Source organism: Bubalus kerabau, chromosome 6, assembly GCF_029407905.1.
Source record: "Bubalus kerabau isolate K-KA32 ecotype Philippines breed swamp buffalo chromosome 6, PCC_UOA_SB_1v2, whole genome shotgun sequence".
Classification (NCBI taxonomy): Eukaryota; Metazoa; Chordata; class Mammalia; order Artiodactyla; family Bovidae; genus Bubalus; species Bubalus kerabau.
The window spans coordinates 1,778,905-1,805,800 of NC_073629.1; the positions used below are offsets into that span (position 1 = coordinate 1,778,905).

A 26,896-nucleotide genomic window follows, 5' to 3' on the forward strand; every position below is an offset into this window, starting at 1 on the left:
AACATGTCCTATAGATTGAGAGGCATCAATAATTATTTCCAAAATATCTGGGAAACCATTGTTGGTCAAATATAAGTGTGCATGAAAGAGTAAAATGTAAAACTTAAGGTAGTCAGCAAAAGGTTTGTATTACTGCTTTTTAAAGTCTGGGAATATTTGATTAAAGTGAGCATAGATGATAAGTGTGGTAGAAAGGACATCTTCAGTTCAGTTCAGTCGCTCCATCGTGTCCAACTCTTTGCGACCCCATGAATCACAGCACACCAGGCCTCCCTGTCCATCACCAACTCCCGGAGTTCACTCAAACTCACGTCCATAGAGTCGGTGATGCCATCCAGCCATCTCAACCTCTGTCGTCCCCTTCTCCTCCTGCCCCCAATCCCTCCCAGCATCAGAGTCTTTTCCAATGAGTCAACTCTTCGCATGAGGTGGCCAAAGTACTGGAGTTTCAGCTTTAGCATCATTCCTTCCAAAGAACACCCTGGGCTGATCTCCTTTAGAATGGACTGGTTGGATCTCCTTGCAGTCCAAGGGACTCTCAAGAGTCTTCTTCTCCAGCACCACAGTTCAAAAGCATCAATTCTTCAGCGCTCAGCTTTCTTCACAGTCCAACTCTTACATCCATACATGACCACTGGAAAAACCATAGCCTTGACTAGACGGACCTTTGTTGGCAAAGTAATGTCTCTGCTTTTCAATATGCTATCTAGGTTGGTGGTAACTTTTCTTCCAAGGAGTAAGCGTCTTTTAATTTCATGGCTGCAATCACCATCTGCAGTGATTTTGGAGCCCCCAAAAATAAAGTCTGACACTGTTTCCCCATCTATTTGCCATGAAGTGAGGGGACCAGATGCCATGATCTTTGTTTTCTGAATGTTGAGCTTTAAGCCAACTTTTTCACTCTCCTCTTTCACTTTCATCAAGAGGCTCTTTAGTTCTTCTTCACTTTCTGCCATAAGGGTGGTGTCATCTGCATATCTGAGGTTATTGATATTTCTCCCGGCAATCTTGATTCCAGCTTGTGCTTCTTCCAGCCCAGCGTTTCTCATGTTGCATATAAGTTAAATAAGCAGGGTGACAATATACAGCCTTGACGTACTCCTTTTCCTATTTGGAACCAGTCTGTTGTTCCATGTCCAGTTCTAACTGTTGCTTCCTGACCTGCATACAGGTTTCTCAAGAGGCTGGTCAGGTGGTCTGGTAGTCCCATCTCTTTCAGAATTGTCCACAGTTTATTGTGATCCACACAGTCAAAGGCTTTGGCATAGTCAATAAAGCAGAAATAGATGTTTTTCTGGAACTCTCTTGCTTTTTCCATGATCCAGCGGATGTTGGCAATTTGATCTCTGGTTCCTCTACCTTTTCTAAAACCAGCTTGAACATCAAGAAGTTCACGGTTCACGTATTGCTGAAGCCTGGCTTGGAGAATTTTGAGCATTACTTTACTATCGTGTGAGATGAGTGCAATTGTGCAGTAGTTTGAGCATTCTTTGGCATTGCCTTTCTTTGGGATTGGAATGAAAACTGACCTTTTCCAGTTCTGTGGCTTACTAATGAAAAATCACATGCATGGACATTTTCCTGCTGAAAGTAGGGGTGGGCAATGAAATTTCTCAGTAGGTGTTTGAGGAATTCCCATTTAGTAAAATTATTATTTTTTTTAGAAGGCATTAAAAGAAAATACCCAAAAACAGAAGCCACAGTGGAAAGCATTAAATCTCAAAAAATAAATTAAATGAAGCAAACTACAGATTTGCAGAAGAGAAAGTAGGAACAGAAAGAATGGAACAAAAGTAACAATCACTAAGATGACAATTAGAAATTACTGAGCATTTGTGATGTCTCAAGTACTATGCTGGGTATTTTCAATGTATTATCTCATTTAATTTCCACAAAAACCCAGTGAGTTAGGAGCTATTATTCCCCCCTTTTAATGAGGAAGAACTAATCCTATCAAGGTCATGCATAGGTGGCTTACTCCAAAGCTACCTCTTTTCACCACTTCACTAAGCAACCTAACATTTGAAATATGCATTCTGCAAAGAAGAAAGTTCCTAAGCAATTGCAGATAGCCTGAGAACCTTCTACAGTTGGTATAACTGTCCTGACACAATTCATTTTGTCAACAGCATGTCATGTGTGCCTGCTGGATGCCTGGCATTGTTCTCAGTGCTGGGATTCTGCTCTTGAACTAGATGAAACTGGGACTGATAGTGACCCAGACAAATAGAGAAGGGTGACATCATGTAAAAGATGTTACACCTTTCACCAGGATGGAACCCAGATGAAAGGAGATTACTATTTCCCATTGGACCTATGGGAGGTGGGGATCAGTTCAGGCTGTTCAGAGATGGACAGAAAGTCCAGAGGAGAAGTACTGGGATCCAGACACTCCTAACTAAGGGCTTTTCCTAATACTCCAATGTGGAGAGTTTGATAATTAAGAGCTGAAGTACCTGTTGCTATTCAGTTGTCCTCATTTGCTAATTGTTGATTTATAAGGCTTTATCTGCAAAGCATTCCATCAAATATTGCTCATTAACTCGGTCATTCAGGAAATATTTATTGAGTGCCTACACTGCATTGAGGATATGGAAATGGACAACATAGACAACATTCCTGCAACTTGCATTCTAACGAGGGAGACAATGAACAAATAACCAGCTATTATTAGATAAACATGCTAGTTGCAGAGGGTTACAAATGCCTAGCTAAATAAATATGTTGTTGCAGAGTGTTATGATTGCTATTGTTGGGAGGGGACAATTTCCCCCTTCCTCTCTTGGTTCTTTTAACTAGTTGAATAATTAAAATGATATAAGCCAGGAGACATAAGGAGCTTCCCAAATGGCTCAGTGGTAAAGAATCCATCTATTAATGCAGGAGACACAGAAGATGCAGGTACAATACCTGGTGGGGAAGATCCCTTGGAAGAGGGAATGGCAACCCACTCCAGTATTCTTGCCTGGGAGATCCCATGCACAGTAGAGCCTGGCGGGCTATAGTCCATGGGGCTGCAAAGAGTTGGAGGGACTGAGTACACAAACACACACACACACAAACACACACACACACACGACAGGAGAAAACTTTAAGTATTACTGGGAATCCACATAGCATGAAAGATTCCAAAAGCTGTCAGGCTAACTGAGATCTATGTCATCTTGGGCTCCAAAATCACTGCAGATGGTGACTGCAGCCATGAAATTAAAAGACACTTGCTCCTTGGAAGAAAAGCTATGGTTAACCTAGACAGCATATTAAAAAGCAGAGACATTACTTTGCTGACAAAGGTCCATTTAGTCAAAGCTATTGTTTTTCCAATAGTCATGTATGGATGTGAGAGTTGGACTGTAAAGAAAGCTGAGCGCTGTAGAATCAATGCTTTTGAACTGTGGTGTTGGAGAAGACTCTTGAGAGTCCCTTGGACTGCAAGGAGGTCAAACCAGTCCATCCTAAAGGAGATCAGTCCTGAATATTCATTGGAAGGACTGATGCTGAAGCTGAAGCTCCAAAACTTTGGGCACCTGATACAAAGAGCTGACTCATTGGAAAAGACCCTGATGCTGGGAAAGATTGAAGGCAGGAGGCGAAGGGGATGACAGAGGATGAGATGGCTGGATGGTATCACCGACTCGATGGACATAAGTTTGAGCAAGCTCCAGGAGTTGGTGATGAACAGGGAAGCCTGGTGTTTTGCAGTCCATGGGGTCGCAAAGAGTCAGACACGACTAAGCGACTGAACTGCACTGGTGTTATCCCAAACTAAAAAGAAAGGGGTAGGAGTCTGGGACTTCAAAGGAAAATAAGACAATTCACAGGAAAAGGAAAAAAAAATCAAACGTTTGGTAAACAAATGTTTTCTGGGCCATAAACAACAGGACACAGAGAGGAATTTAACAAACAGACTTTGTTGGGTTCTGTGAAAGGAAAGTAAAAATGGAGTCGGTATTGCTAAGAGAGCACTCTAAAATGCAACCAGGAAGGTATTAAGGAATTGTGACTTATGCACACTTATGCAACTTATGTCTCAGCCTGTTTCAGCCAGGAAGGAGTCTGACCTTTTGACCTGATGAAGTCATCCAAACACCTGCCAGAAACTCAAGATACTAATTGGACCCTTCCCCTAAAATAACTTGTGACAGTATCTGTTTGTTGCACATTTACCCTAAAATGACTGATTCCTTATGGACAAATATTTTCTGACTCTAAAGTCATAATTCTCACTAGGCCACTATGAGGTTGTTACCTCATAGCCTTTTTTTGGCTTTAACAATCCCTGACTCTTTTCTTTGGAATGCTCTTTCAGGGTAACCTAAATGTGTGTCTCCTGAATTGCAATTCTTAAAACTCCAAATAAAGTCTTTCCTTATTTGCAGCTTCCTGTATTACTTTCTGGCTGACAGCATTTCTCTGTCTACAACAACTAGTTCACCTTACACTACAATTATCTGTGTTGATAGCTCCTTCCTGGAACAAGTCTTCTAATTCTTGTAGGCAGTGAGGGGGAAGCTCAAAGTTTCTTCCTGAGTCTTTTGGGCCTTGACTGTTTCCAGCTCAAAATAATTCATAAGATTAGTCCACATGCTTATGGATTCTTATGGATATGCTTATTCTCTGCAGCTGTGACCACTGCAGAGAACAGAATAATAGGATAGAAATGACATCCTCCAGAATATTCAGAGAGCTCTTAACCAGTTTTCTCTCAAAAAAGGATAACAGCTTCATCTTCTCAACAAAGGCTCTAATTATGAATTATGTTTATCACTGCAAATCAGTCTTGGCATTGTAATTCCTTTGAATTATCTCATGTTGTTCTATAGATATGAAGTTGAAAGGCATTTAAAAAAATCTTACATGGAATGATGTAATCATATCAGAGCTTCTTGAATGGACCAAAGAAGTACCAACATTGTTTATCAGGAAAAAAAAAATGCCTCATGAATAAAATGAAATTCGCCAAAAAAAGAAAAAAACTTCACATGCCAAAGTGGCACATTTTGGGGTGACTTGTTCTGAACTACTACACTATAGAAATAAACAGGGTTGTCCAGTAGAGAGTAACCCAGGGAAGCATCTTAGGAAGAGGGGTCAAGGAGACACATTTAAGAAGTGACATTTGAATGGAGATCTAGATGTGAGTAGGTAGCAATTCTGGTGACCAAGGGAGGAGAATTTTGAGCAGAGCAGCCAGTGCAGAGACAGACACTGAGGGGAGGTGCCTCAAACTAGAGGGTTTCTTGACCGTATTATGCTCAGGTGCATGAAAGCAAGTTCTAGGTATCTGTTTTGTAATGGGGCAGTAATAGGGCTTACTGTTATTCCATATACAACAATAGTGGTATAGCAATAAACAAAAAAAAACTTGTGACCTTCTTGCAAAAAAATTATTCATATTCTGAAAGTTACAAAAGGCCTCTGTTTCACATGTTAGCAGAAAAACAGAATTTAGAGCCATAAGATGTATCAGATATCATCTAATCCAACTCTTCCTTTTAGAAACGAAAACAGAGGTCCAAAAAGATAAATGTTTCAGGGTCACATGACTTGACAGCAGCAGAGCTGAGATTAGAACTCCAAATTTGAAACCCACGTGTTTTCCTTAAGAGTAACATGAAATATTTGTAATTGGAAGGCACTCAATCGACTTGCATTAAGTATTTGTCTTGAAAACGATAAACCTGATCTTCTTCCTTCTTTTAAATTTCTCCCATTTCGTTTTCTATTTAGCTTGAAGTTCTCCCAAATTCGGCTATTAAAAAAACTTGACTAAACTGTTCACCCCTTTATTTGAACGTGCAAGCAGACTGTGTAACACCTTTGGCCACCAGAGGGAACTGAAGGCTGCTGCTCGGAGTAAATCTCGTTTCCGCACCCAAGTTCTGACTGAGGAGCCTAAAATCTCTGCGGCTGAATATGGGGAAGAGTTGGAAGCAGGAAGCGGACGCAGGGCTTTGGCTCACATACCTGTAGCTCCCACCTGCTCACTTGACCAGCCCAGGGCAGCTGAGGGAAGTTACCTTACCTTTGTTGAACATCTCAGCCTCAGAGACCAGATTCACACGGCTTACGGAGTTGACAGGGCCAGGCTTACTAGTGACAAACGCCTGCAGCAGCACCACGCGGCATATGTAACCATGATGAAAATTTGGGTTTGAGGCCACGCCAAGGAGATGTGGACTCACTCCGGGGATATGTGACTTTAGTTTACAATTATAAAGAAGGCAGATCAGGTGTTATGAGGTTACTTGTTAATTTCCAAGAGTATCAGAAAGAGGAATCACTCTAGAATAGACTGTAGGAGGAGAAAAAGGAAATGCCACTTCCATGGGGGGAGGGTCAGCAAGGGGAAGACATTTATGAAACCACTGCCCCCGAGCCTGATGGGTTAGGTCCACAACTGGCTCCTATGCTAAGCTGCTTCAGTTGTGTCCGACTTTTTGCGACCCTGTGGGCGGTAGCTCACCAGGCTCCTCTGTCCATGGGATTCACCAGGCGCGAATACTGGAGTAGTTGGCCATTTCCTTCTCCAGGGTATCCTTCCAGCCAGGGAGGAACCAGCGTCTCTTATGTTTCATGCATTGGCAGGTGCGTTCTTTACCACTAGCGCCATCTGGGAAGCCACAACTGGCTTCGATGAATTCAAATTCGTGCATGGAACCCTGACAATACCAAAGTGTCTCTATCTGAGAGTCTCCAACGTCAGGAGTAGTTTACAAAAACAGTCTAAATCGGGGGCTTCTGTCCTCTCTGGGACCTTTTGCTGCTCTTCAGAGCTTACAGAGAAGTAAACGGAAAGGAGGAGCATAAGTAGGAAGCGCAGCAATCCCTCTCAGGTATCAGGTAGTCATAATCAAAGGTATTAAAGGAAGGCGTACATATGAAAAGGCTGGTCCTTTCCTAGTAGTATGACTTAGGCAAGCTGCTTAATTTCTCTCAGTCTCCGTTTTATCAGGCATCGAAGAAACAAACACCCTATTCAGGACCATTTCCCAATCCTCACGGCGGCGGGGGCGGAGCAGGTGGGTAACCGGTCAGTCCCAGCAAGCGGAGGAGCCGGCCGAGGGACACGCCCCCTCCGCCCTCCACCCGCGGGCTCCGATTGGTCCCCTTCGGAGGGGGCGGGGCCCGACTCTGGGCTCTGCTTGGGTCGGGTAGGCCGTCGCGCTCCCAACTCTCGCTGGGGTCAGCGTCATGGCGGGTTGTGCCTGCGGGTTCGTGCGCGCAGTGCTCGCCTTTCTGCTGGCGCCCGCGCTGGTGACTCTACTGGTGGCACCGGCGCGAGGCCGGGGCGGCCGGGGCCACGGGGAGTGGGACGCCGCCGAGCTGCTGCTGCCGCCGCTGCCGCCCCGGGAGAATGCGGCGCTCGTGGCTCGCTTCGTGACGAACGTCTGTGACTGGGGCGCACTGGCCACCATCTCAACGCAGGAGGGGGTGCGCGGCCGGCCCTTTGCCGACGTCTTATCGCTCAGCGATGGGCCCCCGGGCAAGGGCAGCGGCGTGCCCTACTTCTACTTGAGCCCGCTGCAGCAGTCGGTGGGCAACCTGCAGGTGAGCCGGAGGGGCAGTGTGGCTTCGCGGGGCTGGAGCGCGAGCCTTTCGACTACCGCTTAAATTCTGCCTGGAAAGGAGAGCCGGCCTCATAGAGATGAGTTTGAACTTAGCCCAAACCTCTGGATCGTCTCTCCTGCGCTGGCTAGGCGTGCATTGCAGCTTTCCAGTTATTGGGCAACTAAATACCAAGAATTGCCCCCACGTCCTTGTCACCGTGCCACGCACTTGGGGTGTATTCTTTACGAGCACCTGGAGGACTTCTCACCTGAGTCGTCTTGGGGCACGGTGTCTCATTAACTGGGTTTTTATTATTAAAAGTTCTAGGCCTCAGGTGCACATCAGCCTCCCACGTAGGGAGCAGACCGGACTGGAGAACTAGGTCCTCACCCTTTGTCCACCTTTTGGGGCAGAGCCAAGTTGATACCTCTCCGGTGGATTTCTGATGCGTCAAGTGGTATCACAACCTGGAAGGCTAGAGCTATGCTGAGTCTAGGGATGGAGCAAGATTTGGGGAAGGTTCCTTTTGACAAAAGATATCTAGATTTGAGGTTAACATTGTTTATGGATGATATTGAAAGAAACCTGTATTTGATGAGGCACTTGTTGTGTGCCAGGATGACCTTTCCCTTCATCTTCCACTCATTCTGTCTTTTAATCACTCTTTGAGGTGGCTGTTACCACCCTGGTTCTGCAGATAAAGAACTTGCCCTAAGCCCGGTGGCCACACTGGAATTTCATGCCAGATCTGTTGCCTTCAAAACGCAAGTCATTAACTGGTGGTCCTTGAGCTGAGTATGTCTCACAGATGGGTTTTCTTTGGCTCATGCAGAGTTCTGTTTTGTTTTTAATAAATTTGTATTAGTTATCAACATTCGAAAATGGAACTTGCAATTAGAAGCCTAAATTTCTAACTTGTTGAAAAATGGGAAGATCTATGACACTGGGAGCCTGCATACTCTGAGCTAACCCTCCTTTAGTTAAGGTATATACATCCCTGTTCCTCCATTTTCTTATTCCCAGTCACCCACTCCGCTCCCTTAGACATTTGCTCAGAGCAAGTTCATTTCAATTTCATCAGTGATGGTCCATCTTGGCTTCAAATACAGTCACCTGGGAAGACTTTAAAAGTGCAATTCCAAAGCATTGTACTAAAAACATTTTATTATAAAACACCCCCCCAAATCCCTCCTGATGCTTCTAATGTTGGGGGGGGGGTGAGAACCACTGCTATACACTATTATATTTAAACTTTTGCTGATATTATCTTCCTCATTTCAGGAAATGAGTAAACTCACAGTCAGATGCAGAGACTCAATTGTGACTAGTCAGCTAATGGCTGTCAGGTGGAACTCAAGTCTAGTCTTTGACATCTCTAGAAAATGACAGTTCGAAGAGGCCCTTACCCAGGATTTCAGATCCGTGATGGCAGTGAAAAAGCATGGCCACTTCAGCATCAGTCTGACTCTGATTCTGTCAATTAACCAAAGTTGGTTTCTGCTTTCCATTTTTTCTCCTCCTTCTAACCCATCTTCTTCCTGACTATTTCTATCCACCCTACCCACCCGAATAACATGAACAAAATACCACTCAGCATTGCCCTCCTCCCAGAAACCTTTAACAACATCTGGCAACTTAGACCTGCATAAGATTCACCTGGGTGTTTGTTAAAAATGCAAATACCTGGGATGGGAATGGAACCAAGAAATCCGCATTTTAACATCTCTCCAGAAAGGTGGTTCTTGGAAAGCCCTGACAGATGCCAGCCTATAAAATATAGTTTTGACTCCTTGACTTGGAATTGAGGCACCCTCACTACCCACAACCCTCTACCTCTCACTACTGTGTCCCTAACCCCTTCCCCTCAGAAAGCTTGCTTTCATGCAAATTGGGTTTTCACTACTCACAGTCTTATTGTATACTTTCCCCATTCTGTGTTTTTGCAGTTACAATGCCCTTTGCCTTTAATACATCTTTTCACGGTTTGTGCTGATTTTGACTATCTTACAAGGCTCCCTGGAGTTTCCATATCACTCCAGGTTGCTGATATCTCCTTACACTGAACTTCAAATATGCTTACCTGTATCATTTGCTTGGCAGTTAGTTATGTGGTGCCTTTTGACCTCTTCTGTGTCTTTGTTTTGCATTTTTAAACTTTGTTTATGTTTGACTTTTCAACCAGATTATAAACTCACAGAGAAGGGAAGGACCTTGTCTGAGTCTCCCCGTTCCCTATTTTTGGTCTCCCTAGAGCCTTGCCTAATAGGTTTTCTTGACAGCAAATTTTTGGCCTAATAATTCCAAAGAGATCTCTTTATGACTCACTGTTTTGATGGGTCACTGTGAGATGGCAAAATCCCACACACAAGACATTTGAGGTTTAAAACACTAAATGTAGCAGGTGAATTTTGCTGTAATCTGTCAACAAGACTTTTATTAAGCTGATTTCTGAATAAGAAAGAATTAGGAATTTTGCTTATATCACATTTTTAATTTAAGAATTCTCTTACTGGTAGAACAGAAGTGAGCAACTTCTCCAATTTTGAAATCACATGACAGTTTCTGCTAGCATAAGATAACCAAGAAGCATGATTCAGCTACTTTCTTGCTTAAATTGTTCAGTTAGCTAGTTGAACCACTGTGGTATTCTTATGCATTAGTTTCACATTAGTCTAATCCTTTACCTCTTTCAGTGAAAGTTGGAGATCAGCCTTGTATTTGGGTGGTAATGTAGTTATAATCCTCTGATAAGTATGGGACAAATTAGGAGTCTAAGAAAAAGAAAAGTGTTTAACATAATTCTTACCAAGTTAATTACTTAAAATATGAAACAACCTCCAACACACTTTTTTTGGAGAGAGGATAAAGATCAATCTCTATCCAAGTAGTAATTTTCCCAAGTGGAAGGTGGTATTTTCCAATTCATTGTTTCATGAAAGAATGGTCAAGTTCTGGGGACAATGTGTATGCAACTTGTGAAATTTATTACCTCTCAGAGACAATATTTCACATGAGAGGTCTTCATTTTCTCTCTACAGGAGAATCCATATGCTACATTGACCATGTCTTTGGCAGAGACTAATTTCTGCAGGAAATATGGATTTGATCCCCAGAGTCCCCTCTGTGCTCACATAATACTATCAGGAACTGTTATCAAGGTAAATATCATGTAAGAACAGATACTGGTTTTAGAAGATCAGTATGTTATTAACAGTGAAGGAAGACATATTTTGAGAATAAAATAAAATTTGTGATTGAGGTACAGAGTTAGAATATATTCTAATATGTAAGGTAATTTCATAAAAACTAAAGGTTTTAGTTGGTTACTTTCATGTAGGTGTTCAATAAAATATTGAACTATTCAATTGAGCAGATAGATGTTCAATAAGAAAAAGGAACTATTTTTTGAAGCTGAACAGATGTAATAGCTGTTAAGCTCCTATATAAGGAACATCTGCTCAAAGTTCATAGTCCTGACCATGTTGTATACTGTACAGTATTTCCCACGTATGGATTCCTTGTTTCCATATTTAACAGTGGCTTAGAGCAGAAAGCAGATTAAGTATATTAAAAGGGGAGTATGCACAAAATCAGTACACACAAATCCCTTCATTCCTATACACTAAAAATGAAAAATCAGAGAAATTAAGGAATCAATCCCATTCACCATTGCAACAATAAAGAATAAAATACCTAGAAATAAACCTACTTAAGGAGAGAAAAGAACCATATACAGAAAACTGTAAGACATTGATGAAAGAAATCAAAGATGACATAAATAGATGGAGACATATGTCAAGTTCTTGGATCAAAAGAATCAATATTATGAAAATGACTAAGCAATCTATAGATTCAGTGTAATCCCAATCGAATTACCAGTGGCATTTTTCATAGAACTAGAATAAAAAATTTTCACCATTTGTATGGAAATGCAAAAGACCATAAATAGCCAAAGCAACCTTGAGAAAGAAGAATAGAGCTGGAGGAATCAATCTTCCTGACTTCAGACTATACTACAAAGCTACAGTCATCAAGACAGTATGGTACTGCCACAAAAACAGAAATATAGACCAATGGAACAAGATAGCCCAGAGATAAGCCTACATATCTATGGGCACCTTATCTTTGACAAAGGAGGCAGAATTATACGATGGAAAAAAGATAGTCTCTTCAAGAAGTGGTGCTGGAAAAACTGGACAGCTACATGAAAAAGAATGAAATTAGAACACTTCCTAACACCATACTCAAAGATAAACTCAAAATGGATTAAAGATGACCAGAAACTATAAAACTCTTAGAGGAAGACATAGGCAGAACACTCTTTGATATAAATCACAGCAAGATCCTCTATGACTATCTCCTAGAATAATGGAAATAGCAAAAATGGACAAATGGAATCTAATTAAAAGCTTTTGCATATCAAAAGAAACCATAAACAAGATGAAAAGACACCCATCAGAATGGGAGAAAACAATTGCAAATGAAGCAACTGACAAAAGATTACTCTCCAGAATACACAAGCAGTTCATGCAGCTCAACAACAGAAAAACAAAAACCCAATAAAACAATGGGCAGAAGACCTAAACAGACATTTCTCCAAAGAAGACATCCAGATGGCTAATAAACACATGAAAACATGCTCAACGTTGCTTATTATTAGAGAAATGCAAATCAGAACTAACATGAGGTATGACCTCACACCAATCAGAATGACCACCCTCAAAAAATCTACAAACAATAAATGCTAGAGAGGATGTGGAAAAAAGGGAACCCTCTTGCATTGTTGGTGGGAATGTAGATTGACAACAGCCACTGTGGAGAACAGTATGGTGATTTCTTTAAAAACTAGGAATAAAACTACCATATGACCCAACAATCCCACTACTGGGCATATACCCTAAGAAAACCATAATTGGAAAAGACACGTACCCCAGTGTTCATTGTAGCACTATTTACAATAGCCAGGACATGGAAGCAACCTAGATGTCCACTGATAGATGAAAGGATAAAGAAGATGTGTATGTATATACAAAGGAATATTACTCAGTCATAAAAAGGAATGAGTTTGAGTCAGTTCTAGTGAGGTATATGAACCTAGAGCCTGTTATACAGAATGAAGTAAGTCAGAGGAAAATGTTGTACATTAATGCATATATATGGAATCTAGAAAAATGGTACTGGTGAACCTATTTGCAGGGTAGGTAAAGAGACTCAGACACAGAGAACAGGCTTATGGACGTAGAGGGGGAAGTAGAGGGCGGGATGAATTGAGAGAGTAGCATTGGCATATATATATGACCATGTGTAGAACAGAGAGCCAATAGGAACTCGCTGTATAGCACCGGGAGCTCAGCCTGATGCTCTGTGACAACCTGGAGGGGTGGGATGGAGGTTCATGAGGGAGGGGACATACGGGTACCTATGGCTGATTTATGTTCATGTATGGCAGAAAGCAACACAACATTGTAAAGCAACTAATCCTCTAATTAAAAATAAATTTTAAAAATTGAAGATAAGGGAGAGTATATTAAATACTATAAGTAAATTTAGATAGTTGGGGGTGAGTGCTAGAGAGAAGAGGTTAAATAAAACAGTGGGAAGGGCAAAGGGCAAGCTATCATGAGGACTGATCTGATTGCCAAGCCAGTAGGCAGACTTTTTGACCTTGTCAATCATGAATACCTCAGATGAGTTTTAATCATGGTCTCAAAATTCTGTGTGGCTGCATTTCTGGAGCTGAGTGTTCTTCAGTGGTCAGAGAAAGGGGGAGGGCGGCAGATGCACTTGAGTTCCATTGTGCTTCTTCTAAAGACTTACATCCTTTATGTGCGCCCATCTATGTGTTTAACATACGCATGCTGTGGGATGAAAGTCCTAATGTTACACAACTCATGATGGTCTCCCACTTCATTATAATATATGTTATCACCAACATTTGAAATCTCCATTGGTCTCTGCATTTCTTCAAGCTTCTTTTACTGCTTAAGATCAAACTTTGTAGTAGATGTTAAAAGTGCTCAGCACAAAGGGAAAAAAAGGTGAGAAAAAATTACTACTATGTGTAGTGATGAACGTTAACTAAACTTGTGATTATTTTGCAGGGTATGCATATATCAAATCTTTATATTGCATACACCTAAAACTAATACAGAGTTATATGTCAATTATTGATCAATAATTAATTTTAGAAATAAAAATTTAAAAAATCGGGATTTATAACTAAATAAACTCTTTAGGGTTTGTGGAATGCTAGAATCACACATTCTTAACAGCCAAGAAAACAAAATGTCATTGCTAGGAGTAGGTTTATTTTATGTATGTCTTTTAGGTGAGTGAAACAGAAATGGACGTTGCAAAGAATTCGTTATTCATTCGACACCCTGAGATGAAAACCTGGCCATCCAGCCATAACTGGTTCTTCGCTAAGTTGAATATAACCAATATCTGGGTCCTGGACTACTTTGGTGGACCAAAAACAGTGACACCTGCAGAATACTATAACGCCACATCTCAGTAAGCATTTACACACCTGCCATCTTTCTGATACTGCAGCCCTTATCAGTGGTCCTCAATCTTCTAAAGGGGTCTTAACCATTTCCTGTAGCATGGATCATTTTGGCAAGCTGGTAAGGCCTACAACTCCCCTAGGAATAGTATTTTTAATACATAAAGTACATAAGATTACAAAAGAAACCAACTATATGGAACTATATGGAAATACATATGGAAATACATTTATAAAAATATTTTATAAAATACAGGATATATAGTAATATGTTGGCTTTTTAATGAATACATTAAACAGTAAGTTCCAGTAGAGAGTCCATAACCTTTCTGTACTTTCAGAGTAGTGAGAACTGAATATTTTAAGACATCGGCAGCAAGAGTGCCGTGATATGAAAGTGTCTGTCATTTCTGTATTTCTGTCAGTGGCCATCACAAATACACGGTCACCACTTAGTTTATTGTCTGCATTCATCATTAAAGAGAATAATATGTTTCAGTTAGAGCTTAATGGAAAGTTCTTTCCATCCCAGTTTTTCCCCATCACAGACACCCTGAACTCTATCTACAAGCTAGGACATCAGGTGGAGACTATATATTTTTTTTTGCCTGTGTGCCATAGCTTGCAGTATCTTAGTTCCCTGATCAGGGTTTGAACCTGGGCCACAACAGAGAAAGAGCTGAGTCCTAACCACTGGGCTACCAGGGAATTCCCAAGACCCTATCTTAGGTCTGTGCTTGTGGAGCCTAGTTCTGACCCATGATGGCATTTTCTCATGAGAGTCAGACCCGGGTACATTACCCAACGTGAAGGAATCACATGCAGTCTGAGCATGTGACCCAGATCCTCAGGCCCTGGTCCTGTTGTGCCTGTGGGAGTGTGTGGTATATCCTGCCAGAAAATGGACACTTGGAGGGAAGGAGCAATCAGAGAGAATGAAAGATGATAACCTGAAGATGGGAAAGGGACAGGAAAGAAGGGTGTGATCAAATTTTTTGAAATTAGGTTAGGGTTCAAATGAAGGAAGAGAAGGGACTGGTGCTTTTCCCAGGCGGCACGGGTCGCGCTGGCCGTCGGGCAGCCTCAAGGCCTCGCGGATGGCGACGGCAGGAAAGCGGCAGTGACAGCGGCAGCCGGGGCGTCTGGCGGGCGTTGTTGGCTGGCGCTACCTGGCGGCTTCCCATGTCTGAACTCACGCAACTCGCACCGCAGTCCTATGAGTTAGGTAGTCGGTGTTTTTTTTTTTCCCTGGATGAAGAGCTGATGCACAGAAAAGTCAGAAACTTGCTTAAAGTTTTAGGAAGCAATAGTGCTGGGATTCAAAGCCCAGCATTCTAGCTCCAGAACCTTCACCTTGTTTGTAAAGGAGGTTTTGCTGCCCCCCTGGTCACATCGCGGGCAGCTGGCCAGGCTCCAGTTCCAGTGTAATTTAAACCTTCCTGCTTGTGACAGACTGACTGCTGTTTGCGGACGTGAGCGTGTCCATGCTAAGCTAGACTTTGTAGGCTGCAGCTCAGGTTGGCGCCTAAATTCTCAGCATTCATTTATTCTGCCTTATTATATTGTATAACAGATCTACTGGTGAACCATTGCCTTTCCATCGTGACTGTAAATCTCTTCACAGCAAAACTCAAGTTTTAATTTTGGTTTTTCATTCCAAACAAAACCTAGTGCATGGCACAGAGTAGGTGTTTAATAAACACTGGCTACTTGTCAGGCTGATCCTTTGAGACAGATTCTTGACTGTTGTTTGAATAAAGAATCTAACAACAACAAAAACGAATCAGTCATGGCATTTATTCTGCTGTTGTGCCTGCAGGAGAAGAGGTCCAGGCCAGTGATTGTGTTCTGGACCTGAAAAGCCATCTTTTCAGGAGGGAGGACAGAGGCAGCAATTATAACATTATGGCTGGGCAACAAATTATCAAGGAGGACGGTCAGTAAGATGACAGGCCCATTCTTCAAGGTTAAAGTTCATTTTTACAGGACATAAAAGTCTCTGAAGTACAGTTATCTTTGTCTAAATTACATGCCGGAGGGCAATGTTTGCTTTAATAACAAAGTAAAACTGGAAAAGAAAACCCATAAGTCTGCACATTGAATAAGTCAATGAAAAAGATAAATTTGAGGTTTCTACTTTATTAACATGGATGAGTGGGCCTTTTCTGCAGCTTGGAGATAAGAGGGAGCATTTTTTCCTGTCCTTGTGAGAGGAGGGCAGAAGACTAGCCCAGGGTGTGACCTCTCCTGAGACAGGATGCGAGAATCCTAGGAATGGGAAGTGCCTTGAATGTGACCTGCAACAGATGCTTCTGACTCCCACCCATTTCAGAGCCCAGGACTGGGTCCCCCACGTTTCCACCCACCAGGTCTGCCAGCAGGACTATTTAGTAGCCCAAGAGAGTGTACCACAGTCCTTGTCTTGCTAGACTCGTATTGAATGGAAGGTGGTAATGTTTACCAGAAGTATTTGTAGATGTGGTTGGGTAAGCAGTTCTCATAAGTATCAGCAATTGCCTCCTCTCACTGTTAAGCCTGAGCAGCAGGCCTCTGGGGAAAGACGGAGGTAATGAGAGGTCAATGGATTGCAAACTTGCCCGCCCTCCCTTACCTGGAGATGGATTTCCTGATGGAAATCCGTGGTCAGGGCTACAGCAGGAAAATGGATCACGGTCACCTCCCCGGCTGAGTGCTGGAAGACTGCTGCTCTTTTGCTCTAATGTTTGGGACCCCCTTCTGTCTCATCTGTCTTTTAACTCTTCCGACATTCTTGAATGAGGTGATCACAGTAGCCACAGCTGCTGATCAGTGTTTTGTCCTGGCAGTGCTTGCTAAAGTGCATCAGCATCGTACTTGGAGAGGTGGGATGAGAGCTGAGATGAAGACCCTAGGCCTGACCCTAAACCAGGACTCATTTTACTAGTGAATTTTTTGCATTTTAGCAATCTCAGATTTTTCTTTACTACACTAAATGGCCAAAATTAACTTGAGATCTTAAAAACTTTTAGATCAGAAGTGTTTCTAGCCCTTCCCAAGAATGAGTTAACTTCTGATTTGTCAGTTTAATGAAATAATTTTTCTTCCTCTCTTTTCCCCTCTCTAGGTGAAGCAGCATATGGCGAATTTAACCTCATGCGTGAAATTTCTGAGGAAGTTTCACATAGATCTGAAGCACTTATTGTTTTTCTATGGAAAGTTTGCCAGAAGATTAGCCAGTTTTCTTTCTTTGCTTGCTTGCTTACAGAATTGAGTTGGATTATTACTGGATTTCTTGGAAGATGAGATTGTTGGATATATTATATATTTTTTCATATTTTGAAGCCATTTTCATAGAGACATGTCTTTATGATCAGCATTTTATTCCATTAATTCCAAATAGTTTGCCAACAGTGCTCCTTGAAGAGGAAGAGTTACCAGTTTTAGATTGACCATTGGCATTCGAAAGTACTCAAGTATGTGTTCTTAATTCCTGAAAACCCGCTGTGCTGGGGAGAGGGCCACGCCCCCATAGCTGCTGCCTGCGTCTGTATTAAGGGCTCCTATTAGAGTGCACCTGGATAAATCTTGCCAAGACAAACAAACAATGATGAAACATAAGTGGAGCATCCCACTCGTGGTCCACTTACGTTTGACAGTCCTGGGTGTTGTTAATCCAACACAAGGCAAAACTATCTCTTATACAGAACATAAAAAAAAAAAATACTCTTCAAGTCTAAAGTGATAAATATCTAGAACAAAGGATGATAAAACTTCCTTAATTGGACTTAATAAAGGAAGTTCATAAAATTTTCTGAATTTGATTTCCCCAGCTAAGTGGACACTGTGTAATTAGTTTCTTCCACTCAAAATACTTACACACAAGCACATTTTTTTTTTTCATCCCAAAAGGGGATTATGAAAGAAAAAGAGGGGGGGCATTTTATGTGTAAGTTATTTCTGGTGTTCTTTTATAACATTTTTTAACATCAACCTGGACATGGACTAGGTTCAACCAGAGCCAAAATCCATCTTCCAACTCTCTCAATAATGGCCCAAGCCTTTTTCAACTTCTTCAGATGTCTAAGGGGCTTCTAATGCTGTTACTGCCTAAATCAGGTCATCAGAGGGGGGACAACACGGTTTAAAAATCACATCTCTTCAGAAGGGGAGAAACTGTTTGCTTTTATTACCTATAGACATGATTTTAGAAGACTCTATGAGATCCTTTATAAAAGGTGTGTCAGGAATCAAGCAACTGAATCCTTAAATGGCTAAGAGAAAGGAAGTTGAATATGAGTTTGAAACTACAAAATGAACTTACCTGCAATCCAGCAAACAGCTTCTCTTTAAGAAAAATGATGTGTCTTAAACTTGGTGGAGAAGGTTTCTTACTCAAAGCATTAATAATAAAAAGCATTATTTTCATGAAATGTGTCATATTTATTTTCTTACACAGAGATGGTAATATTGATTGCACTTTTTTTCATTGTCCACTGCCGAAATCCCTTTGTGTTTTTATTTTAGCAGGTTGTTAAATTAACTTCTGGCTGATTTAAAGCTTAAAGTGAATAACTTGACCTTTTCCTATTGGTAAACGATTCATTGTGTCTTAAAATTTGGAGGTCTGGCAGAATGCAGTCTTTGTCAAGGGTCTTTCCTCAGGGCCTTGGGTGCCAAGGTAACTTGTGATAGAATTAAATTGAGAGTGTCTATCTGTATTTTCCCTTTACTCAGTTATTGTGAATTTTCTCTTCATCATTTGGTACCATGTAAAAACACCTGTATTCAAGTAAGATCCAATTATCACAGAGGAGAGTCAACCACTTTTTCACTGAAGGTGCTGTGGCTTCCTTTTTAATTGAATGTGCACATTAAGTCCCCATTATGTTCTGATGGGGCTTCCCTTATAGCTCAGTTGGTAAAGAATCTGCACTGCAAGAGACCCGGGTTCGATCCCTGGGTTGGGAAGATCCCCTGGAGAAGGAAATGGCAACCCATTCCAGTATCCTTGCCTGGAAAATCATGGACAGAGGAACCTGAAGGGCTGCAGTGCATGGGATTGCAACGAGTCGGCACGACTGAGCTACCAACACTTAACTATGTTCTGATTGATCACCAGGGGGCACTGTGGACCACTTTTTGTGCAGATGCTGGTTTCTTGTACCGTAATCTTCCACATGCTTACACAAGTGGCTCAGCGGCAAAAAAACCTGCCTGTAATGCAGGAGACACAGGTTCCATCCCTGGGTCAGAAAGATACCCTGGAGAAGGAAATGGCAACCCGCTCTCCCACTCTAGTATTCTTCCCTGGGAAACCCCATAGACAGAAGAGCCTGGCAGACTATACAGTCCGTGGCGTCACAAAAGTCAGACATGACTTAGCGACCAAACAACAATAATCTCCCGCTTATATATAGGGATCTTTTCCAAGACTGTCCCCAGCCCTTGCAGGTGTCTGAAACCCAGGGTTGTACCAAACCTGTATGGACTATGTTCTTTTCCTATACATACACATGATACAGTTTAATTTATAAAGTATGGGGTCGCAAAGAGTCGGACACGACTGGAGTGACTGAACTGAACTGAGAGACTATTACCCTTGTACTTGGGACCATTATTAAGTAAAATAAGGGTAACTTGAACACAAGCACCGTGATATCAAGACTACTACTACTAACTGACAGTTACTGCTGCTGCTACTGCTGCTGAGTCGCTTCAGTCGTGTCTGACTCTGTGCGATCCCATAGACGGCAGCCCACCAGGCTCCCCCATCCCTGGGATTCTCCAGGCAAGAACATTGGAGTGGGTTTCCATTTCCTTCTCCAATGCATGAAAGTGAAAAGTGAAAGTGAAGTCGCTCAGTCGTGTCAGACTCCTAGCGATCCCGTGGACTGCAGCCCACCAGGCTCCTCCATTCATGGGGTTTTCCAGGCAAGAGTACTGGAGTGGGGTGCCATCACCTTCTCCGAACTGACAGGTACATACAGTGTCAATTCGCTGGGCAAAGGGATGATTCATGGTGTGAGATTTCATCATGCTACTCGAAACAGCACACACAAAATGCACAAATTGTTTATTGCTGGAATTTTTCATTTAGTATTTTTGGGCTGAGGTTGGCCACTGGTAACTGAAACTGCAGAAAGCAAAACTGTGGATAAGAGGGGACTGTGGCACAGCAGAGCTGATCAAGTCCAATGGGCTGGGATGGGATGGGTGACCTCGATAAGATGACCCTGGAGTAAAAGTAGCCCAGCAGAGCAAAGGAGAGAAGCTGAGGCTGGTCTGTGCTGCTGCTAGCGACTGTCATGGATTTACCCCTCCCTGCCATGCACTTCATTACCTGCTGCAGAACTGGAGCAGAACCCTGACCCAAAAGAGAGAGGGGATGAGTGTTTTGGACTCGGACTAGCTTTGGCCCAGAAAGCAAGGCAGGCCCTGATCAAGAAAAGAAAATCAGAAGTAGGGAGAGGGAGTGGCTTAAGAACCCTGAGTTTCTGAGCCCAGGGGGCTATGCCTAGTGGATGTTGCCTTCGCCCTGGATTTGTGCTTCGCTGGTCAAGGCCATTTATCTTTACTAGACTGTGGCCAATAGTCATGGTTCATTCTGTCTTTTAGTCCAGCTTTAGAGTCCTTTCAAGTATGAGGTGGAGTGGGGACCTTTATGACTTGAGGTTCAGCTCCATGAGATCAGTGCATACATATTCTGACTGGAGGCTGTTCATGTCATATTTTCCTTCTTAGTAACAGTCAGACTGAAGATCACAAAATCGTTGAAGAGGAGACTCTACTTTCCTGTAGTGGGGCATGTTTTCAGATTTAGAACTGGGGGGAAAAAAAAAAGTTCTACTTGATGCAAAACTGGTAGGTCAATATTGTAAGGGAAATTCCAAACTGTCACTTCAAAAAGAGGTGCTCTGTATATTTTCATCTGAGAAGACAAGGGTAACTTAGATCCTTCTGGAAATTAAGGAAGGTATAAATTAACCAGTAAAATTGTATCTTTTTCTTAATTTTTCCTTATACTTATTGTAAGATATATATCTTTGTGGGGGCTTCCCTGGTGGCTCAGATGATAAAGAATCTGCCTGCAATGCAGGAGACCTGAATTTGATCCTTGGGTTGAGAAGATCCCCTGGATAAGGGAGTGGCTACCCACTCCAGTATTCTTGCCTGGAGAATTCCATGGGCAGAGAAGCCTGGTGGGTTACAGTTCATGGGGTCACAAAGAATCGGGCATGACTGAAGCAACTTAGCTTGCATGCATGTATCTTTGTACGGAAAATACACAAAATAAAAGTTTAAAAATTAATAATCTCACCAGCCAGCATCTTTGCTCCCGGGAAATGTTTAACTAAAAAGATCATGTTATATGTTGATTGTGTATCACACTTCCTTCACTTTATCATAAGCTTATATTACTAGAAACCATTCATAAAGATGGTTTAGAATGGCTGCAAATATTTCATCAGATTGATCTCTTTCAGCTACCAAATAATGATCTGTGTTAGTACTCTGTTACTAGTGACAGAAACCTGAGTCAAAGTAGTTTAAGCTAAAAGAAGAGTTCATTGCTCTTAAAATATTCCTTCAGAATCAACTCTTCATCTCCTGGCTCCTCTTTCCACTGTGTTGGTTTTAACTGAAGTCAGCAATCTTAGGGCAAAAAGGAAGCCTCTTTCCCAGCCATGGGAGCCATTCCTTGATAATCTCTGTCTGGGAATGCATTCATTGGTCAGGTTTCCATCCTGTGTCTTTCCCTGCAGTTGACAGTTCAGCTCAGCACTGGTCAGAACCACATGGATCAGACAAATTTTGAAGTGGAGCTCCTGAAAGGAAAAAAAGAACCTATGTTAACTGAAGGGAGACTGGATAGGCCAAAGTTAAGGGCTGTTACCGCTTTTCCCAGTATTTGCCCATTTAAATTACTTCCAATTTTTCTTTGTTATAAGAAAGAAATCTTTATGCGTGAAGTATTTCCCCCATCTCTGTTTGTTTCCTTGGAGAGATTCCTAGCAGTAGAATTCCCAAGCCAAAAGCTGGTGGGATCTATTACACATTGCCCTTAAGACTTTGTGTCAATGAACAGCCCTGCAACAGTCTATGAAAGTGTTCACTCTACACTGAACTTACAGGTAAAAACAGCCTGTGATTTTAATCGGCAGCTCTTATGTAGCAGTGTATGTGTGTGTTTAGTGCTCAGTCATGTCCGACTCTTTGTGACCCCATGGACTGTACCCCGACAAGCTCCTCTGTCCAAGCTCCTCTGGGATTTTCCAGACAAGAATGCTTGAGTGGGTTGCCGTTTCATCCTTCAGGGGATCTTCTCAACTCAGTGATCGAACCTGCATTTCCTGCATTGGCAGGAGGATTCTTTATCACGGAAGCACCTGGGAAGCCCCTAGGTAACGGTAATACTACCTGTGTGTGCTTAGTGGCTCAGTCACGTCCAACTCTCTGCGACCTTTGGGTTTTAACTCACCAGGCTACACTGTCCACGTGATTTTTCAGGCAAGAATACTGGAGTGGGTTGCCGTTTCCTCCTCCAGGGGATCTTTCTGACCCAGGGATTGAGCCCGAGTCTCCTGTGTCTCCTGCTTTGCAGGCAGATTCTTTACCTGCTGAGTCAAACTCAGTAAACATTCGTTGCTTTTCTTTTCTTTATTCAAATATCAGTTGGTAACTATAGGTTGAGTTTTCTCAAAAATAAATGTTATGTTTATCATAGGACTTAATTTTATAAAATAGGTTCATTCACAGCATTTTTATTTAATCCTTGCAACAAGTCCAAGAAGTAGGTGGAACACACATTATTTTTCTTACTTTGGGGAGAAGGTTGGGGTTCCCAGATAGTCAGGTTGGGGGAGTTCACACAGTTGCCTATCAGGCCCTGTCCTTAAATCTAGCTCTTTCCCCAAGTATCCAATGACCCTTCATCTGCTGGTGACATCTGGGTCTTTTGAAGAAATATCTTGCCATTTGTATTAAAGATGTGTTGTAAAAAAATCATTGGCAAGAAATTCTTTTTCTTTGTAAGAAAACCACCCCCCCCCAAAAAAAAGAAAACCCCAGGTTTTCACAGGTGGTATGCTGACATCTTTCTCACAGGAGAAAGTGTGAGCTCTGAAGCCTTCAAATCCCAGCTCAAACACTGTGCTGGTGCGCTATGCAAATGCTCTGTGAGAGGGTCCCCTTGGTAGTTAGTTGGGGATGATGCCTAGGATGGGAGGGTGGCTACAAGCATTATTTAGTCTCCATCACCATGTGGGATGGCCCACAGCCGCTCATGACATGGATACACTGGTCAGGCTGTAGAGGAGCAAAGAGCCAGCCGTTTTCTCAGTAATAACACTGCAGGAAGGTCTCCTCTGTCATGTGTCAGTCACTGGTCTTCGCTGGGCCTTGGGGGAAGCCCTCTCCCTTCATGCGTCGGTGTGTGCCATGGAGGAGCAGGGCTAAACCTGCTCAGAGGTCAGCCCAGGCAGCCAGCTGTGGAAGAGCCAGGGAAACTGTAATTTGACTAGACAGCCGCTAGAGGTCCTCGTGGAACTGCATTGAATTGCCCAGGGAGGGTTGGTCCAGAGCAGGAAAATCCTCTTTACTCCTCCCGTCATGTAGCCAGGCCAGCTGCACCGCTGGAATTCCAGCCCCCTCTGTCTTTTAACCACTCTGTCTTCCCCATAAGCTGGTGAATGTTCTAAGGGACAGTAAAGGTCTAATGTGGGGACCCACAATCCCTCTCCAGCAGTCCCTAGAGGTAGGCCCCTTCAGGCTAATTTCTGGGGCAAGAGGACATATGGCTATTTTGTGTGTGTGTGTGGGCGGGGGGCGGGATTCCCAAGGTCCAGGAGAAATATCAACCACCTCAGATGTGTAGATGATACCACTCTAATGGCAGAAAGTGGAGAGGAAATAAAGAGCCTCTTGAGGGTGAAAGAGGAGAGTGAAAAAGCTGGCTTAAAACTCAACAGTCAAAAAATTAAGATCATGGCATCTGGTCCCATCACTTCATGGCAAATAGAAGGGGAAGAAGTGGAAGCAGTGACAAATTTTGTATTCTTGGGCTCCAAAATCACTGCTGATGGTGACCACAGCCATGAAATTAAAAAACACTTGCTCCTTGGAAGAAAAGTCATGACAAATCTAAACAGGATATTCACATCAAAGACATCACTTTGCCAACAAAGATCTATATAGTCAAAGCTATGGGTTTTTTCCAGTAGTCATGTATGGATGTGAGAGATGGACCATAAAGAAGGCTGAGCATCAAAGAATTGATGGTTTTGTATTGTGCTGCTGGAGAAGACTCCTGAGAATCCCTTGGACTGCAAGGAGATCAAATCAGTCAATCCTAAAGGAGGTCAACCCTGAATATTCATTAGAAGAACTGATGCTGGAGCTGAAGCTCCAACACTTTGGCCACCTGATGTGAAGAGTTGACTCAATAGAAAAGACCCTGATGCTGGGAAAGATTGAAAGCAGAGGATGAGATGGTTATATAACATCATGGACACAATAGACATGAATCTGAGCAAACTCCAGGAAATAGTGAAGGACAGGGAAGCCTGGTATGCTGCAGTCCATGGGATGGCAAACAGTCAGACAGGACTTAGTGACCAAACAACAACAAAAGGCAGGCTGGGCTTAAAGAGGACTTCTGAGCCAGCCAACTGTCTTTGCCCCTGGCAAGTTCAGTCAGTCCTTCCCCTTTGCAGATGACAAAAATGTGATCTGCATGAAGTCAGAGAATCTCCAGCAGAGTCAGGCCTGGCAGACCCTGAAAACCAACATCCAGAACCTTGTATGGAATCCTGGTCACCTTGCCTGCCCTTGGGTCAGTGTTGATGACCGGCAAGGAGCAGCAGGATCACAGCACCCAAGATGTACTTGTGGGAGCACATATATGACCCTGTGCCTCCCCCTAGGGGGCAGATGACAGTGGGCAGGGCTGAAAGGGAGGGCACTGGAGAGGCAGGAATCAGTTCAGTTCAGTCGCTCAGTCGTGTCCGACTCTTTGTGACCCCATGAATCACAGCACGCCAGGCCTCCCTGTCCACCACCAACTCCCAGAGTTCACTCAGACTCACGTCCATCGAGTCAGTGATGCCATCCAGCCATCTCATCCTCTGTCGTCCACTTCTCCTCTTGCCCCCAATCCCTCCCAGCATCAGAGTCTTTTCCAATGAGTCAACTCTTCGCATGAGGTGGCCAAAGTACTGGAGTTTCAGCTTTAGCATCATTCCTTCCAAAGAAATCCCAGGGCTGATCTCCTTCAGAATGGACTGGTTGGATCTCCTTGCAGTCCAAGGGACTCTCAAGAGTCTTTCTCCAACACCACAGTTCAAAAGCATCAATTCTTCGGTGCTCAGCCTTCTTCACAGTCCAACTCGCACATCCATACATGACCACAGGATAAACCATAGCCTTGACTAGACGAACCTTTGTTGGCAAAGTAATGTCTCTGCTTTTGAATATGCTATCTAGGTTGGTCATAACTTTCCTTCCAAGGAGTAAGCATCTTTTAATTTCATGGCTGCAGTAACCATCTGCAGTGATTTGGGAGCCCCCAAAAATAACGTCTGACACTGTTTCCACTGTTTCCCCATCTATTTCCCATGAAGTGGTGGGACCAGATGCCATGATCTTCATTTTCTGAATATTGAGCTTTAAGCCAACTTTTTCACTCTCCACTTTCACTTTCATCAAGAGGCTTTTTAGTTCCTCTTCACTTTCTGCCATAAGGGTGGTGTCATCTGCATATCTGAGGTTATTGATATTTCTCCCGGCAATCTTGATTCCAGCTTGTGCTTCTTCCAGTCCAGTGTTTCTCATGATGTACTCTGCATATAAGTTAAATAAGCAGGGTGACAATATACAGCCTTGACGTACTCCTTTTCCTATTTGGAACCAGTCTGTTGTTCCATGTCCAGTTCTAACTGTTGCTTCCTGACCTGCATACAGATTTCTCAAGAGGCAGATCAGGTGGTCTGGTAATCCCATCTCTTTTAGAATTGTCCACAGTTTATTGTGATCCACACAGTCAAAGGCTTTGGCATAGTCAATAAAGCAGAAATAGATGTTTTTCTGGAACTCTCTTGCTTTTTCCATGATCCAGCGGATGTTGGCATTTGGCCTTTGGTTCCTCTGCCTTTTCTAAAACCAGCTTGAACATCAGGAAGTTCATGGTTCACATATTGCTGGAGCCTGGCTTGGAGAATTTTGAGCATTACTTTACTAGCGTGTGAGATGAGTGCAATTGTGCAGTAGTTTGAGCATTCTTTGGCATTGCCTTTCTTTGGGATTGGAATGAAAAGTGACCTTTTCCAGTCCTGTGGCCACTGCTGAGTTTTCCAAATTTGCTGGCATATTGAGTGCAGCACTTTCACAGCATCATCTTTCAGGATTTGAAATAGCTCAACTGGAATTCCATCACCTTCACTAGCTTTGTTCGTAGTGATGCTTTCTAAGGCCCACTTGACTTCACATTCCAGGATGTCTGGCTCTAGGAGAGTGATCACACCATCGTGATTATCTGGGTCATGAAGATCTTTTTTGTACAGTTCTTCTGTGTATTCTTGCCGCCTCTTCTTAATATCTTCTGCTTCTGTTAGGTCCATACCATTTCTGTCCTTTATCGAGCCCATCTTTGCATGAAATGTTCCCTTGATATCTCCAATTTTCTTGAAGACATCGCTAGTCTTTCCATTCTATTGTTTCCCTCTATTTGCATTGATTGCTGAGGAAGGCTTTCTTATCTCTTCTTGCTATTCTTTGGGACTCTGCATTCAGATGCTTATATCTTTCCTTTTCTCCTTTGCTTTTCACTTCTCTTCTTTTCACAGCTATTTGTAAGGCCTCCCCAGA

At 42.7% G+C, this 26,896-nt stretch overlaps 1 protein-coding gene across 3 annotated transcripts; it reads left to right on the forward strand.

The window, feature by feature from the left end:
* The first annotated feature begins 7,115 nt into the window (after positions 1 to 7,115).
* Positions 7,116 to 18,465, forward strand: CREG1 (cellular repressor of E1A stimulated genes 1). 3 transcript variants are annotated; one of them, XM_055587178.1, is made up of 4 exons: positions 7,122 to 7,551; positions 10,590 to 10,709; positions 13,880 to 14,064; positions 17,160 to 17,299. In XM_055587178.1, the coding sequence occupies exons 1-4, from the start codon at positions 7,195 to 7,197 to the stop codon at positions 17,161 to 17,163; spliced, it is 666 nt and encodes a 221-aa protein (XP_055443153.1). In that variant the 5' UTR covers positions 7,122 to 7,194; the 3' UTR covers positions 17,164 to 17,299. The 3 variants fall into 3 exon arrangements, with proteins under 3 accessions (XP_055443155.1, XP_055443154.1, XP_055443153.1); XM_055587180.1 differs by lacking the exon at positions 13,880 to 14,064 and having other exon boundaries at positions 7,116 to 7,551; positions 17,160 to 18,465; XM_055587179.1 differs by lacking the exon at positions 17,160 to 17,299 and having other exon boundaries at positions 7,119 to 7,551; positions 13,880 to 14,068.
* Positions 18,466 to 26,896: the final 8,431 nt, after the last annotated feature.

Coding starts and splice junctions, on each gene's coding strand:
- CREG1 (XM_055587179.1), top strand. CDS start 7,195: ATGGCGGGTTGTGCCTGCGGGTTCGTGCGCGCAGTGCTCGCCTTTCTG. Junction 7,552..10,589: donor AGTCGGTGGGCAACCTGCAG/GTGAGCCGGAGG, acceptor TTCTCTCTACAG/GAGAATCCATATGCTACATT. Junction 10,710..13,879: donor TATCAGGAACTGTTATCAAG/GTAAATATCATG, acceptor TATGTCTTTTAG/GTGAGTGAAACAGAAATGGA.